The sequence below is a fragment of the Molossus molossus genome, unplaced genomic scaffold (assembly GCF_014108415.1).
Source record: "Molossus molossus isolate mMolMol1 unplaced genomic scaffold, mMolMol1.p scaffold_m16_p_5, whole genome shotgun sequence".
Taxonomy (NCBI): domain Eukaryota; kingdom Metazoa; phylum Chordata; class Mammalia; order Chiroptera; family Molossidae; genus Molossus; species Molossus molossus.
In genome coordinates, this window is record NW_023425388.1 from 12,861,162 (window position 1) to 12,879,307 (window position 18,146).

At 41.7% G+C, this 18,146-nt stretch overlaps 1 protein-coding gene across 3 annotated transcripts in view; it reads left to right on the forward strand.

Annotated features, from left to right (window-relative positions):
• Nucleotides 1-18,146, forward strand: part of LOC118617119 (disco-interacting protein 2 homolog A) — a 275,837-nt gene that overhangs the window by 97,364 nt on the left and 160,327 nt on the right. For all 3 annotated transcript variants that reach the window (XM_036242743.1, XM_036242746.1, XM_036242747.1), the window contains exons 41-44: nucleotides 1,757-1,876; nucleotides 3,747-3,979; nucleotides 6,323-6,399; nucleotides 7,353-7,518. In XM_036242743.1, coding sequence (XP_036098636.1) covers nucleotides 1,757-1,876; nucleotides 3,747-3,979; nucleotides 6,323-6,399; nucleotides 7,353-7,518 — 596 coding nt within the window. The remainder of the gene's footprint in view (nucleotides 1-1,756; nucleotides 1,877-3,746; nucleotides 3,980-6,322; nucleotides 6,400-7,352; nucleotides 7,519-18,146) is intronic.

Below are 18,146 nucleotides of genomic sequence, written 5' to 3' on the forward strand. Positions count from 1 at the left end.
CCTTGTCATCTCAGGAAAAAGTCCACTTGATGGCATAGTATTCTTTTTAGGTATTGCCCAATTCGATTTACTAATATTTTGTTGAGCTTTTCTGTATCTGGGCCCATGAGGGATATTAATGTGAAATTTTTTGTATTGTCTTTGGTTTTGGCCTTATAAAATGAGTTGGGATGTGTTCCCTCCTCTTCTATTTTCTGAAAGAGATCATGTAGAGCTAATCTCTGCTATTTCTTTCTTTCTTAAATATTTGTTAAAATTCACCAGTGAAACCATCTGGACCTAGTGTCTCCTTTTTTTGGAAGGTTTGTAGTGATGGATTTGCTGTTTCTGGTGTTGTCAGGTAGAATGTCCTGTAAAGGTCAGTTACGTCCCATTGGCTGAGGGGGTTCAAGTCTTCTGTGACCAAACTGAGTTGCTTTTTGCATGTGAGTCACTGATGGGGGTGTTGACATTTCTAATGAGGGTTGTGGGTTTGTCAGTTTTCAAGCTCTGTTAGGTAAAGGTGAAGGGAGGGACCTTTGTACCTGTGGAGTTGGGCCCAAACACCAAGTGGACCCACGACTTACATTCTCTGATGGGAGAAGTTGTAAAGGCTCCATGTTTTAATTTCGACAAGACCTCCCACTCGTGTCACTGTACTCTGCCCTGCCTGCTTCTCTGGAACTTGCTCGGAAAGTGTTTTAGGGTTCTTCGTTTAGGGCACCCCCTTGGGCCTGTGTGGACTAAAATGCAAACAGGAGCAGAATGCTTTTATCCTTTACAAAAGTTAAAGAAACTGCTAAATGAATATTCTTGATGAGAAAATCAAAAGTAGACTGAGAGTGAATGGTGGAGTATTCTCCTTCACGTCTAAGATGATGTATGTTCGTAGAGTGTTTTTTCTAGGAGTGACCCAGCTGTGCTTTAGAACCAGGAATACCTCCTGCCTTCTAGGGTACATGGGAGCCCCTCTCAGGATCTCCCACTCACAGGCCTGTCCTCCTCTCAGCCCTGCCTTACAGTGCTGGGGTGGCATGACTAGGCTATCTTTGATTCCTCTTCCAGACTGCTGGATGGAGGCCACTGACCACATGGCCCTGGGAGTGCTTCAGGTTCTCTTTTGCTTGATGCAGGTTCTGGTTGTCTGTTGTGGGTGGCCCCTTTGTTCCCCATACTATGGAATACTCCTGTTAGCATATTCCCTGTTAGAGTGATGGGGCAGGGGTGCCCGTCTCTCCATGTGAATGGCTTCTGTGTAGGAAGCTTGCTGAGGTTTCCAGATGTGTGGTTTGATACTGCTAGAGCTGAACTAGGTATTTGCAGTTAGCCTTTCTAGAACTAGAGGATTTTTAATATGCTTAAAGCTCTGAATTTGGAGTTATTTCACAAATTCTTGATTTTTTTGTTTTTAATAGTACCTTTAATGAAATCATACTCTAGTAAATGGCATGTAATAATCACCCCAGAAGTGTTAACTGTCTGGTTAATAATGCTACAGAACACCTTGAGCATCACTGAAAAGATACTGAAGGGAGGAGACACAGGTGTGGCCCTCATCTTGGCATTGGGAAGACCTGTACCCAGCCTCCCGTGGGCCCATCTCCCCTCTTCCCAAAGCAGGCCTCACCCTGCCAAGGTCCCTGGGGAACAGCTAGTGATGGAATGAGGTGTTTGGACATGATGTTTTTCCTGGAGTTGGGGTAGGGAGGGGTCATTTTTCTCAAGGTGTTTTTATGTGAGAACAGCTCTGTAGATGTGTTTTCCTTGGTTGTTGCAGAGGTCGAACAGGTCAGCCTGGAGGCGGGACAGGATGGTCCTACAGAGCTCACCAGGACTTCCAGACCCAGGACTGCCGGAGCCAGCTTCCAGGGAGGAAGCAAACACCCGCAATGTCAAGGTGAGATCATGCCTATGGTGGCATGGGCTTTTGAGTGGAGATGCTGCTGTTGGTTTGATTTTAAGACTTTATATCTTTAGAGCAGTTTAGTTTAGTTTCACAGCATAGTTGAGGGAAAGGGACAGAGAGTTCTCATATACCTCCTGCCCCACACACTCAGCCTCCCTGTCAATATCCCCACCAGATGGACACATCTGGTTACAATCTGTGAACCTGCATTTATAACATCATCTTCACCCACAGTTTACATCAGGCTCAGTCCTGGTGGTGTGCATTATTGGGTTTGGACAAGTGTGTAATGTGTAATGACATGTGTTCACCATTATAGTATTATACAGATTAATTTCACTGCCTTAAACATCCTCTGTGCTCACCTGTTCATCTCTCACCCTCCTAAGAGATGCTTTCAAAAATCCTGGTTTTGGCCTGGCTGGTGTGGCTCAGTGGATTTAGCATCATGCCATGGACTGAGAAGTCCTGGTTCGATTCCAGGTCAGGGCACATGCCTGGGTTGCGGGCTTGATCCCCAGTAGGGGCATGCAGTAAGCAACAGATCAATGTTTCTCACATCAATGTTTCTCACATCAATGTTTCTATCTCTCCCTAAAATATCAATACAAACATATTAAAATAAATAAATAAAACCTGATTTGTCTGTCAGCTAGTAAAAGTAGTTCACAGCTGTGAGGTCCTCTTCTGCCTGGACTTCATTGCTAGCAAATGTGTCTGTTCACATTAAGAAGACCACAAGCTGGTTCTAGTGGCCAAGTCATGACAAATAAGGGAAGTTAAAGAGAATGAACTTTCACTTGAAATGTGGCCTAGTTTTGTACAGACATCATGTTTCTGTGCTCATGAGCAGGGGCGAAATGTGATGCTTTGAATCATTAGGTTAAAGTCTATGCCGCCTGAAAAAATTTACTCGTTATCATTTTTGACAATGTAGAACAAGTGATGGGTCCTTTCCTGAGGAAAAACATGTATTAAGTTATGGACACCAACCTCTGTACATTTTCAGGGGTTCCTACCGTCTCCATCTCGAAGTGTCCATGAACCCATGATGAAATGCCCCACCCTGACCCGCTTTGGACTTGACTTAGTGGTCAGATCCACAGTTCCTTCTTGGGGACTGCTTTGATACTTGGAAAAGACATGTGGCCTACGTTTGTCTAATAAATGAGATTGAACTTTGAATAGCAAGTTGTTTCCGGTTATAGATGTCGTGCAAGGCTAACTTCTGTAATGATTTGCTGAGGAAAAAGTGGTCTAGTTCTTCTTGTTTGGTTAATCCTCACCTGAGGATATTTTTTCCATTGATTTTTAGAGAGAGTGGAAAGTGGGGTGGTCAACTTGAGAGAGACACATTGATCGGTTGCCTCTTGCACACATCCCGATTGGTGCTTAAACCTGCAACCCAGGTACATGCCCTTGACTGGGAATTGAACCCTTGACCCTTCAGTGTTCGGGTCAATACTCTAACTACTGAGCAACATGGGCCAGGGCAAGGTCTGCTTCTTTTTATTTATTTATTTTTAATCCTCACCCGAGGACATTTTTCCATTTTTTTGTTCAGGTAGAGTGGGAGGGGGGGGGGAGAGAGAGAGAGAAACATTGACGTGATAGAGCCACATTGCCTGGCTGCCTCCTGCATGACCCAACCAGGGCTGGGAACAAACCACAACCAAGGCATGTGCCCTTGACCAGAATCGAACCCATGACTCATTGGTCTGCCGGCCGATGCTCCAACTGCTGAGCCAAACCAGCCAGGGCAGGTCTGGTTCTTTTTGAAGCATAATAGTACAGACATGTTTTCCAGATTGGTCAGTAAGATATCTTTTTTCTGTGATTAAATTTTCCAATTTTCTTTTAGATGGAAAAATTGTACCTGCATTATTTGAGAGCAGAGAGCTTTAGGAAAGCTCTGATTTATCAAAAGAAGTATCTTTTACTGTTGATCGGTGGATTCCAAGACTCTGAACAAGAGACACTCTCCATGATCGCTCATTTAGGAGTGTTTCCTTCCAAAGCAGATAAGAAAATCATCACATCCCGGCCTTTCACCAGGTTCCGAACGGCTGTCAGGGTGGTGATTGCAATTTCAAGGTAACAGGAGGCATGTGCCACTGCTGTCTTCACAGGTCGGGGAGGTTCATTGGCTTTCGGTGGTTTTAGTCTCTGACACTCTACAATTATATTCTCTTTTAAGATCAATAACACTTGAGGCCTTAAAGGAAATATAAATGACACTTGATGTCAGGAAATTACTGTGTTTGAAGCTGTCACCCTCTAAAACAGTGGTGCCACAACCTTCCTAACGCCACAACCCTTGAATACAGTTCCTCATGTTGTATGTGGGCGTATCTGCCTGTGGGCGGACCCGCCTGGAGACGGATAGAGGAGCGGTGTTTCAGTTCCTAAGACCATCGGAAATACGTGTTTTTTGATGGTCTTAGGTGAACCCTGTGAAAGGGTTGTTCGACCCCCAAAGGGGTCACGACCCACAGGTTAAGAACCGTTTCTCTAAAAGGAAAAAATGTAAGGGTGCCTTTTTAATCACAAAACAATGCCTTGCGCTTAATGGGTCTCTTGCCAGGGTTGCTTCTGGTGACAGGCATGTCTGATCAAGTTTTAAACTGTATTTCACTTCTTCAAATTTCAGTTTCCTATATTATAGTCATATTTGTGTTACATGCTCTTATGGGCCAGGAGCATAGGAATACATAAGTGATCCATGCAGGGTGGTGACCATTTATGGCATAGGCATTTGCCAGTCTTTCTCTGTGGATGGGGGAGGGGAGGAAGAGCCTGCTGCAGGGTGCAGGGGGCAGGGAGGCCTCCCATCTCCACCCTCCACTGCGTGTCTGCCTGGCCCAGCCCTGTCCACCCTCCTAGCCAGAGTCATTGCTCACTCTCCCCAGCCACTGTGTATACAAGTGTCATTGTTGGATCAGGGCTGTGACTCCCTAGTGTGATTGGGAATTTCAAAATTAATAGTGATGAAATTATTTTATTTTATAATTAAAATTTTTTTTTTTGGTATCTTCACCCGAGGACATTTTTTGATATTTTGTTCAGATAGAGTGGGAGGGAGGGAGAGAGAGAGAGAAACATCGACGTGAACGGGACACATCGAATGGTTGCCACCCACATGACCCAACCAGGCCCGGGGACAAACTGCAACTGAGGTACATGCCCTTAGCAGGAACCAAACCCGGGTCTCTCCAGACCGCAGGCCGACGCTCTAACCGCTGAGCCAAACCGACCAGGGCTATCATTTTAAATTTTGCTGAATTTCTAATAATGTTTATCCCACTAAGAACTGTGCAGCTATGTCTGCTCTGTGTCTCCTGCAGAGGTACCCTGTCCGGGCCATGCTGGTCTTTGTCTGCGGGACAGGCTGCTTCAATTCCTTGACTTTCACCAGACTGCTGTGGAGTGGATGGAAGTTCCATGCAGGGAATCCTTGGCAGGGTGGAAGGCCTCCCCCAGCCTCAAGGCACTTAGTCCCCTCACCTCTGAGTTCTGTACACAGGCGTCCTCCCATCCAACTACCCACCTGCCTATCCTGAAAAAATAGCTACCCTATGCCAGGAAGCTTGTTAGGTGCTAGATGGAGACAGCTAAACAGACCCAAACTCTACCTCCAGCCTTCCTGTTCAAGAGAGAGGATCATTTAAGTGCAACCATAGTTTTAAAAAATTCTCACCTGAGGATATGCTTATGGATTTTAAAGAGAGGAGGGAGAGAGAGAGAGAAACATCAGTGTGAGAGAGAACATAGATTGGTTGACTTCCGTACATGTCCCAACTGGGAATCAAACCCGCAAACTGGGTATGTGCCCTGACTGGGAATTGAGTCCACATTCTTTAGCTATATGGGATGATGCTCCAACCAACTGAGCTACACTGGCCAGGGGAACAGCAGCACTTTTAACAGGAAATGCCTTGAAGGAGGGCAGGGCTCAGAGAGGCAGCAGTGCCCAGGGAGGCAACAACCTCTGTAGGGACCTTGGGTGGAGCCCCTGTACTACTGCCCTTCAGTCACCTCAACATCCTGCTCACTGGCTTGTGGCCTTGGTAGTGGAAGGGAGCAGGATGTTGCAGACTGATTTTGAACTGGAGTCTGGGAGACCCCAGGCTTGGTGTCTGAGAGTGGGCGGGGCCAGACTAGGAGTGTTTGGGACCAGGTGTGGGCTGGGGCAGGGCAGGACCCCCACTGGGAGAGGACTGGGGTTGGTCAGGACTGGTAGCGGGCAGGGTAGGGACCCTGTGTTCAGGCTTGGTGGTAGCTACCCTGTTGGTCGGTGTGCAAGACCTGCTGCACTGGGAAGGTTCGCAGCCAAAACTCTTTCAGCTATTGATTGCATCTAGATTTTCATTGCTTTTGTCATTTGCTGATTTGCTCTAGTTTTCAATGTTTTGTGTCTTTTTTTTCTTCTTTTTGTAGATTACGTTTTTTGGTTAAGAAATGGCAAGAAGTAGATCGGAAAGGAGCTTTGGTTCAAGGCCGAGCGCCCCGCCCAGGTTGGCCTGAAGGGACCCCTTAACCTTGGCTTTGCAAACTTGCTGTAGCATTTTGTTAACATCTGGTCATTTTTAGGGCTTGGTGGGGATATAAGAAATGAGTAAATTTAGTCAGTGCAGTTGGCAGAGACAAAATGGTTTTTGAAGGAAAATGTTTATGTTGGGAACAAGCACAAATAAAACCATGATTCATACAGTTAATGCTAATGAGTAAAAGTGGTTCAGAGGAGTATAATGATTGAAAAATATATCATCTAATACTTATTTTTAATATAAAGGATTGTTTTCATTCTCAAAAATGAAGTGTTCTTCAGACTGCCACACCTTAGCTCTGAGAGCACCATTGCTTACTTTCCCAGTTACATCTGGTGTCTAAGGGTCTCTGCTGCTGCCCCCAGTCGCAGGATGCACTCTGGCCACCAAATGCAGACCTTTAACAGGTCACTGCCCTGGGGAAACTGGCAGAGAACTTCCTCCTGCTAAGCACAGGGATTCGGTCACCTGGATGGGTGGCAGAAATTGGTGCCAGTCAGCTTTGATTTCCACGTGTTGTTACTTCTTGGAATCAGAATGCCTGGTCAGCCTTCAGGAAAATTTGCCTTCCTCTGGGGCACAGCTGGTGTTCTACAGGGTTTATGCCCCTGCCTCCTGACCCCATTCCTCAGTTGAGTGGAGGAGAACCCCCACCCCAGGCTATTCATTACCTTGTTGGCTCCATGAGGCACCTCATCTCTCCAGGGCTGCTGCCCATACAGGATATTGGGGATCAAAAGTGATCAAAACTCATGTTTCTTCCAAAGCTTTTTAAAATAGAATTTTTATAACTTGGATACTTTGAAATTGCCATGTGGACTCTTAATGTTTATACATTTTAAATTTTGGTATATGGGCCTTCCTACTAAAATGCATTTGTCATTTTTCCTGACCCCTTTGTTGAATAATTCTTGAGGAAGGATTCCCGGTGCCACGGCAACAGCTGACTCCACCAGAAACCAGTGAATCCCTACCTGAAACCAGTGAATCCCCACCTGAAACCAGCGAATCTCCACCAACTCGGGATGTGTCTTTCAGCCACACCAGGGACCCTCTGTCTAAAGCCTCCCCACGCAGGAGGGAAAGGTAAGATATGGTGCTTTCAGACTGCTTTTCTACTGTAAGGATTAGACAGGACCTGGGGTGTAGCCATCAGTAGAGACCCAGTCTGCAGAGATAAGTGGTCATGGATGTCAGTGTATTTGGACAGATTTGTATGGGTGTCCAGGTGTGTATGTACGGGGGTTTACATATGCCTGGGAATTTCTCCGAGAGACAGACACAGACACAGACACAGACACACATACAAGGCCTTGGTTGGCTTTACTTAATCTTTTTCTGTGAGATTTTGGTTTATTGCACCCACAATGTATATACTTACTACTCAGATGACAATTGAGATGTTACAGTGACATTGTTAAAGATGAGTGATTTTGGGGGGGGAAACCTTTTCAATTAAAAAAATGTAATTTAGTTTAAAAATTAAAGTGTAAAAGGTTTTTCTAATGACTGATGGTTTGAGCTATGATTGAATGTACTTGTCACATTCTGAGGCCCTGTGTTCAAATGTTATGTAATATGGTTGTGAGAGTGTGTGGTGAATCCTAATTACCTTTATCACAATTTACACCTCATTTTTCTGACCATGAGATATCTCACCCATATATTACTTATGAAGGATGTGATTTCCATTTTTCTTTCTTATTTTTTCATTTTCTTTTTTTCTTCTTCTTCTTCTTTTTATTGACACTATCACAGATGTTCTCCATTTTCCCCCACTTTGCCCACTTCCACCCAGCCCCCACCACCCCTCCTCTGGCCTTCAGCACTTTGTAGTCTGTGTTCAGGGGCTATGTTCATATGTTCTTTGATACTCTCTTCACCTCCTTTTATACAGTCCCCTCCATCCCACTCCTCTCTGACTTTGTCATTCTGTTCCATGTATCTATGCATCTTGTTCTAGTTTGTTCATCAGTTTATTTTGTTCATTAGATTCCACATATAAGTGAAATCATATGGTATTTGTTTTTCTCTGACTGGCTTATTCTGCTAGGCATATTAATCTGCAGGTCAATCCATGCTGTCACAAAGGGTCCTTCTTTTTTACACCTGTATAATATCCCATTGTGTAAATGTACCACAGCTTTTTGTTTTTGTTTTTAAGAAAATGTTTTTCTTTATTGATTTTAGAGAGAGAGAAACATCAATGAGAGAGAACATCAATTAGCCACCTCCTGCATGCCCCTGACCTGGAATTGGGCCCACGGCCTGGGCATGTGCCCTGACCGGGAGTTAAACTGGGGACCGCTTGGTGCATGGACCACACTGGCTGGCCCCACAGCTTGCTTTTTTTTTTTTTAAATCCACTCATCTTCTGATGGGCATTTGGGCTATTTCCAGATCTTGGCTGTTGTAAATAATGCTGCTATGAACATATATGAAATAATGCTGCATATATTCTTTCTAATGGGTGTTTGATGATTCTTAAGATATATTCTCAGAAGTGGGATTGCTGGGTCAAAAGGCAGTTTCATTTTTAATTTTTTGAGAAAACTCCATCCTGTTTTTCACAGTGGCCGCACCATTTTTGCATTCCCACCACCAGGGCACTAGGGTTTTCTTTTCTCCACATCCTTACCAGCACTTGTTTGTTGATTTATTGATGGTAGCCATTCTGGCAGGTGTGAGGTGATACTTCATTGTAGATTAATTTGCATCTCTCTGATGATTAGTGATGTTGAGTATTTTTCATGTCATTGGTTTTCTGTATCTTTTCTTTAGAGAAGTGTCTATTCAGGTCCTTTGCCCATTTTTTAATTGGATTGTTCGTCTTCCTGGTGTTGAGTTATATACGTTCTTTATGTGTTTAGAAAATTAATCCCTTCTCAGATGTATCATTGCAAATATGTTCTCCCATATAATGGGTTCACTTTAAATTTTGCTGATGGTTTCTTTTGCTGTGCAGGAGCTTATTAGTTTGATATAGTCCCATTTGTTTATGTTTTCCTTTGTTTCTTTTGCCCTAGGAGATATATTGGTAAAAATAACTGCTACGTAAGATGTCTGAGATTTTATTGTCTATGTTTTCTTCTAGGATTTTTATGTTTTCTTGACTTACATTTAAATCTTTTATCCATTTTGAGTTTATTCTTGTGTATGGTATAAGTTGGTAGTCTAGTTTCATTGTTTTGCATGTACCTGTCCAATTTTCCCAACAACATTTATAAAAGAGACCGTTTTTACTACATTGTATGCTCTTGCCTCCTTTGTTGCAATATTGACCATAAAGGTGTTGGTTGATTTTTGGGCTCTCTGTTCTATTCCATTGATCTATATATGCCTGTTCTTGTGCCAGTATCAGGATGTTTTGATTGCAGTGGCTTTGTATTATAGTTTGATATCCGGTATTGTGATCCCTCCAACTTTGTTGTTTTTTCTCAAGATATCTGATGTTATGTGGGGTCATTCTTGGTTCCACATAAATTTTTGGAATGTTTGTTCTAAATCTGTGAAATATGCCATTGGTATTTTAATAAAAATTGCATCAGTAGATTGTTTTGCATAATATGGACATTTTAATGGTATTAATTCTTCCAATTCATGAATATGGTATATGCTCCCACTTGTTTGTATCTTTCTCTATTTCTTTCTTCAGTGTCCTATAGTTTTCTGAGTACAGTTCTTTTACCTCCTTGGTTAAGTTTATTTCTAGGTATCTTATTTTTTTGTTGTTGCAATAGTAAATGTGATTGTTTCCTTAATTTCTCTTTCTGGTAGATCACTATTGATGTATAAAAATGCCACTGAGCCTGGCCAATGTGCCTCGGTGGGTTGAGCATCGGCCCACCCGCCAGAAGTTTGTCAGTTTGATTCCCAGGTTACAGCCTCAATCCTCAGTTGGCGCTGTGTAGGAAGCAGCTGATCAGTGTTTCTCTCTCATCAGTGTTTCTATCTCTTTCTCTGACTCCCTTCCTCTCTTTGAAATCAATAAAAACATATATTTTTTAAAAAGTCATCGAAATGAAGGAGATTGAAGACGTAATCAAGACTCTTCCAGCAAACAAAAGGCCAGGCCCAGACGGCTTCATGGGGGAGTTTTACCAAGCATTCAAAGAAGAACTAACACCCCTTGTCCTCAAACTATTCCAAAAAATTCAAGAAGCAGGAAGACTTCCAAACTCGTTCTATGAGGCAAGCATAATTCTAATTCCAAAACCAGAAAAAGACACTACAAAGAAAGAAAACTACAGGCCAGTATCCCTGATGAACATAGACGCCAAAATCCTGAACAAAATACTAGCAAATCGAATCCAGCAATACATCAAAAAAATTATTCACCATGACCAAGTGGGATTCATCCCAGGGATGCAAGGCTGGTACGATATTTGCAAATCAATAAATGTGATACACCACATAAACAAAATGAAGAATAAAAACCACATGATCATATCAATAGATGCTGAAAAAGCATTCGACAAAATCCAGCATCCATTTCTGATAAAAACACTCAGCAATGTGGGAATAGAGGGATCATATCTCGACATAATAAAGGCCATGTATGAAAGACCTACAGCCAACATCATACTCAATGGGCAGAAACTAAAAACATTTCCATTAAGAATAGGAACAAGACAGGGATGCCCATTTTACCACTCTTATTTAACATAGTACTGGAAGTCTTAGCCACAGCAATCAGACATGAAGAAAAAATAAAAGGGATCCAAATTGGAAAGGAGGAAGTGAAACTGTCATTATTCGCAGATGACATGATATTATACATAGAAAACCCTAAAGACTCCATCAAAAATTTACTAGACTTAATAAGTGATTTTTGGCAAAGTAGCAGGATACAAAATCAACGTCGAGAAATCGACAGCATTCTTATGCACCAATGATGAACTCACAGAAAGAGAAACTGAAAAAAAATCCCATTTACCATTGTGTCAACAAAATTAAGATGCCTAGGAATAAACTTAACCAAAGAAGTAAAGGACCTATTTGCAGAAAATTACGGGACATTGAAAAAAGAAATACAGGAAGATATAAAAAAGTGGAAGCACATACCTTGTTCATGGATTGGAAGAATTAACATCTTTAAAATGTCCATACTACCCAAAGCAATCTATAGATTCAATGCAATCCCCATCAAAATACCAATGACATACTTCACAGAACTAGAACAAATACTTCAAAAGTTCATATGGAGCCAAAAAAGACCCCGAAGAGCCACAGCAGTCTTGAAAAAGAAGGACAAAGTAGGTGAGATCACAATACTGGATATCAGGTTATACTGCAAAGCTAATGTAATCAAAACGGCCTGGTACTGGCACAAGAACAGACACATAGATCAATGGAATAGAACAGAGAACCCAGAAATGGACCCAAAGCATTATGCTCAATTAATATTTGACAAAAGTGGCAAGAGCATACAATGGAGTAAAGACAGCCTCTTTAATAAATGGTGTTGGGAAAATTGGACAGCTACATACAAAGAAATGAAACTAGACCATCAACTTACACCATACACAAAAATAAACTCAAAATGGATAAAAGACTTAAATGTGACTCGTGAATCCATAAAAGTCCTAGAAGAAAATGTGGGCAACAAAATTTCAGACATCATATGCAGTATAATTTTCACTGATACTTCACCTAAGGCAACAGAAACAAAGGAAAAAATGAACACATGGGACTACATCAAATTAAAAAGCTTCTGCACAGCAAAAGAAACAACCATCAAAATGCAAAGGGAACCCACTGTATGGGAGAGCATAATCGCCAGTGATATATCAGATAAGGGGTTAATTTCCAAAATATATAGAGTACTCATACAACTTCACAAAAGGAAGACAAAGAACCCAATTAAAAAATGGGCAGAGGAGCTAAATAGACACCTCTCCAAACGGCCAAGAGACATATGAAGAAGTGCTCAACATCACTAATCATCAGAGAGGTGCAAATTAAAACAACAATGAGGTATCACCTCACACCTGTCAGAATGGCCGCCATCAAACAAAACATCAAATAACAAGTGTTGGTGAGGGTGTGGAGAAAAGGGAACTCTAGTACATTGCTGGTGGGAATGCAGACTGGTGCAGCCACTATGGAAAACACTATGGTGTTACCTCAAAAAGTTAAAAATTGTATTGCTATTTGACCCAGTGATCCCACTTCTTGGAATATACCCTAAAAAGCCTGAAACACCAATCAGAAAGAATATATGTACCCCCATGTTCATAGCAGCACTATTTACACTGGCTGTAAGATCTGGAAATAGCCCAAGTGTCCATCAGTGGACGAATGGATTAAAAAAAAGCTGTGGTACAGTATACACAATGGAGTACTATGCAGCTGTAAGAAATATCTCTTATCCTTTGAGATGACATGGAGGGAGCTGGAAAGTATTATCCTAAGCAAAACAAGCCCAGCAGAGAAAAACAAATATCATATCTGACTTATTTGTGGAATATAATGAACATAATTGTCTGAAGAATAGGGTAGTCCCAGAGACTTGGAAGTAGGGTATAGACTGACAATCCCCAGAAGAGGAGGTGTGTGTGGGGGAGAGAGAAACCCCAAAACTTATATGCATGTATGCATAACCAGTGGACATGGACAACAAAGCTGGGGACTGGGCAAGGAGGTAGAGTAAGGAGGGTATCAATGGGGGAAAAAGGAGAAACATTTGTAACAAAAAAATTTCCCATGAAGGAATAAAATAAATAAATAAGAATAAAAGCCACTGATTTCTGTGTATTAATTTTGTATTCTGCTGCTTTGCCAAATTCATTTGTTAGATTTTTGGTGTAGTCTTTAGAATTTACTGTGTGTGTGTACAGTATCATCATCTGCAAGTAATGACAGTTTTACTTCCTCCATTCCAATTTGGATTCCTTTTATTTCTTACTCTTGTCTGATTGCTTTGGCTAGGACTTCTAGTACTATGTTGATAAGAGTGGTGAAAGTGGACACCCCTGTCTTGTTCCTGATCTTAAGGGAAACATTTTTAGTTTTAGCCCGTTGAGTGTGATGTTGGCTATAGGTTTCTCATATATGACCTTTATTATGTTGAGGTATGATCCCTGTATTCCCACTTTGCTGAGAGTTTTTATCATAAATGGATGCCGGATTTTATTGATTGGTCTTTCTGCATCTATTGATATGATCATGTGATTGTTATCTTTAATTTTATGAGATGTATCACATTTATTGATTTGCAAATATTGTATCAATCTTGCATCCCTGGTGTAAATCCCACTTGGTCATTGTCCGATAGCCTGGGAACTGGTGCTAGGCAAACTACTCGACCATTGTTTCGCTTGCTCGGCCTTGCCTCCTACCCTGTTCCGGGAACGGCCTGTCCCGGGCTTGTAGACTAACTCCCATCCTGTTTTTGTTTTTTTTTTAATCCTCACCTGAGGACATTTTCCCATATTTTGTTCAGATAGAGTAGGAGGGGGAGAGAGAGAGAGAGAGACGCATTGACGTGAAAGGGACACATCGAGTGGCTGCCATTCGCACAACCCAACCAGGGCTGGGGACAAACTGCAACCGAGGTACATGCCCTTAGCGGGAACCGAACCCGGGTCTCTCTGGACCGCAGGCTGATGCTCTAACCGCTGAGCCAAACCGGCCAGGGCCCATCCTGCTCTTATTGACTCACATTCCAGAGGTTCCCATGCATAGCCCCCACAAGGTCAAACCCTAACAGACAAATCTCAGCTGCAATGGGCAGATATAAAAAAGCACAAACCCCAGCATTGGGCATGGCTTTTAGGACTTGACCCCCGGAATCTGTGAACCTGCCCGGAGTGAGCCCAATAAAGCCTGATCCCTGTTTATTCGGCTGATTGGCTCTCCAGTCTCTTCTCTGTTTTTCGGCGGCGCCCCCAATTCCTTACATCCATTGTGTATGAACTTTTTAATGTATTGCTGGGTTTGATGTGCTAATATTTTGTCGAGAATTTTAGCATCTATATTCATCAGGGATATTTATCTATAATTTTCTTCCTTTGTACTGTCTTTATCTGGTTTTGGAGTCAGGATAATGCTGGCTTCATAATAAGACCTTGGAAGTCTTCCCTCCTTTTGAATTTTATGGGATAGTTTGAGGAGGATAGGTGTTAGTTCTTCTTTGAATGTTTTGTAAAATATGTGTGTGAAGCCTTCTGATCCAGGACTTTTGCTTGCTGTGAGTTTTATGTTTTTAAACTTTTATTATTGCTTCAATTTAATTACTTGTTATTGGTCTATTCAGGTTTTCTGATTCTTACTGATTGATTTTGGAAGACTGTATGTTTCTAGTTATTTGTCCATTTCACCCAGTTTGTCCAATTTGTTGGCATATATGTGTTTGTAGTATTTATTTTTTTATAATCCTTTATATTTCTGTGATGACAGTTGTTACTTCTCTTTCATTTCTGATTTTATTTATATAGGTCCTCTCTTGTTTCTTGATGAGTGTGGCTAAAGTTTCATCAATCTTGTTTATCTTTTTAAAGAACCAGCTTTTGGTTTCATTGATCTTTTATATTGTATTTTAAGTCTCTGTGTCATTTATTTCTGCTTTGAGCTTTATTATTTTCTTCTTTCTACTTACTCTGGGCTTTGTTTGTTGTTCTTTTTCTAGAATTTTTGGTGTAGGGTTACATTTTTTTATTTGAGATTTCTCTCTCTTTTTTTTTAAATCCTCAAAATATCTTCAGATAGAGTGGAGTAGGGGGGAGAAACATTGATGTGAGAGGGACACAATGACACATTGACTGGCTGCCTCCCTCACGACCCCGACCAAGGCCGGGGACGAACTGCAACTGAGTTACGTGACTTTGGCGACTCTTTGGTCCGCGGGTCGAGCCAAACTGGCCAGGGCAAGCAGGCCTGTAATGATATGAACTTCTCTCTTGGGACCACTTTCGCTGTGTCCCATAGATTTTGGATTATTGTGTATTCATTTTCATTTGTTTCAAGATCATTTGTGATTTCCTTTATCTCATTGGTAACCCACTCATTGTTTAATAACATGCTATTTAGTCTCCATGTGTTTGAATATTTTTGAGTTTATTTATTATAGTTGATTTCTAGTCTCATGCCATTGTGATCCGAGAAGATGCTTGGTAAGATTTCAATCTTCATGGATTTGTTAAGACTAATATGTGGTCTGTCTTTGAGAATGTTCCATGTGTACTTGAGAAAAATGTGTATTCTGCCACTTTGGGATGAAATGTTCTGTAAATATTGATTATATCTCTCTGATCTAGTGTGTTGTTTAGGGTTGCTGTTTCCTTGTTGATTTTTTGTCTAGAAGATGTATTCAGTGATGACAGTGGAGTGTTAAAAGTCCTCTACTGCCCTGGCCAGTTTGGCTCAGCGGTTAGAGCGTTGGCCTGCGGTCCGGAGAGACCCGGGTTCGGTTCCCGCTAAGGGCACATACTTCGGTTGCAGTTTGTCCCCGGCCCTGGTTGGTCGTGCGGGTGGCAGCCACTCAATGTGTCCCTTCACGTCGATGTTTCTCTCTCTCTCTCTCCCTCCCTCCCACTCTATCTGTACAAAAAATGGAAAAATATCCTCGGGTGAGGATAAAAAAAAAAAACAGTCCTCTACTACATGCCCTTGCTGTTTTGGTTCAGCAGTTAGAGCATTGGCCTGCGGACCAGAGAGACCCGGGTTCGGTTCCCGCTAAGGGCACATACTTCAGTTGCTGTTTCTCCCCAGCCCCACTTGGGGTCGTGTAGGTGGCAACCAGTCCATGTGTCTCTCTCACATCGATGTTTCTCTCTCTCTCTTCTTTCCTCTCCCCCTCCCACTCCATCTGAAGATAAATGCAAAAAAAAAACAAAACACCCCTACTATGACTGTATTGCTGTTGCTCTGTCCCTTAAAGTCCACCAAGAATTTTTGTTTTTTATGTATATTTAGATGCATCTATATTGGGTGCATATATGTTTACCAGGGTTATGTCCTCCAGTTGCATTAATTCTTTTACTATTGTGTAGTGACCTCTTTGTCTCTTGTTATGGCCTTTGTTTTGAAGTTTGTTTTGTCAGATATAGGTATTGTGACCACAGCTTTTTATTTCATTTTCATTTGCATGGAATATTTTTTTCCATCCCTTTACTTTTAGCCTCTGTGACTCTTTTTGTTCTGAAGTAGACAGTATATATATATATGGGTCATGTTTTCTTATCCATTCAGCTATCCTATGTCTTTTGATTGGAGCCTTTAATCCACTTACATATAAGGTTATCATTGATAGGTATTTATTTAATGCCTTTTTTTCCCTTTATGCCTATCTCTCTCTCTCTCCTACCCCCATTTCTTCTTCTTAAAGTCCCTTTAACATTTCTTGAAATTCTGGTTCAGTGGTAATGTACTTTTTTAACCTTTTTTGGGGGTTTGTTTGGGAAGCTCTTTTTCATTTTCTTCTTCTTTTTGAATGTGTTTTTATTGACTTTTCTTTTTTTTTTTTGAGAGAGAGAGAGAGGAAGGGAGAGAGAAATAGAAACATCAGTATAAGGGAGAAACATTGATCAGCTGCCCCCTGCATACCCCCTACTGGGTATTAAGCCTACAACCCAGGCATGTGCCCTGACCAGGAGTCAAATCAGGACTTCTTGGTCCATGGTCCACGATATTCAGTCCACTAAGCTACACTGGCCAGGCTGGGAATCTTTTTATTTTGCCTTTGATTTTTTTTTTTTTTTTTAAGGCCAGTCAAGTGAAGCAGTGGGAGTGGAGAGGAACAAAGAAATCTGTAACTGGTTGTGATCAATTAGTTGTGAGATATCACTTCACTCGGACCAGCAAAGGTCGATTTTAGATGGTAGCCTTGCTGGATAGAGTAGTCTTGGAATCAGGCCCTTGTTTTTCATTACTTTGAATACTTCATGCCAATCCCTTCTGGTCTGAAGTATTTCTGTTGAGAAATTAGCTGACAGCCTAATGGGTACTTCCTTGTAAGTAAGTAACTGTCACTCTCTTGCTACCTTTAAGAATCTCTCTTTGGCCCAGCTGGAGTGGCTAAGTTGGTTGAGCATCATTTTGTACACTAAAGGATTGCTGGTTTGATTAGCAGTCAGGTCACATGCTTGTGTTTGTGTGTTTGATCCTCAGTCGAGGAGCATGCGAAAGGCAACCAATTAACTAATTGATGTTTCTCTCTCACATCGATGTTTTTCTGTCTCCTTTTTTCTCTTTCTTCCTCTTTCTAAGCATCTTCTCTTGTGAGGGTTAAAAAAAAGATTCTTTGTCTTTAACCTTTGCCATTTTAATTATGATGTGTCTTGGTGTGGGTCTCTTGGTTCATCCTTTTTTTTTTTTTTAACATTCATTAGTCTTTATTTTATGCTGAATTTATTCCCGGGCCATAAGTTTTTGTTTCTTCAGTTTCTTCTGGGATATCTTTTTCTTTTGTGCAACCTCCTCTTCTGGTTTAGGAACAATCTGCTCTTTCTCAGTGAGGATCATCTCAATGTGACAGGGAGAGCTCATGTATGGGTTAATCCACCCATGAGCTTTGTAAGTTCTACGGCGTATCTTGGGAGCATTGTTTACCTGGATGTGTTCAATAACCAGAGAATCTGCATCTAAACCCTTAAGTTTAGCATTGCTCTCTGCATTTTTAAGTTTGTGCAGCAAAAACTCAGCACTCTTTTTGGGCCACTGACCTGTGTCCAGCCCCACTGTTTCACCTGGGCACACCTACCAACTCTACCATT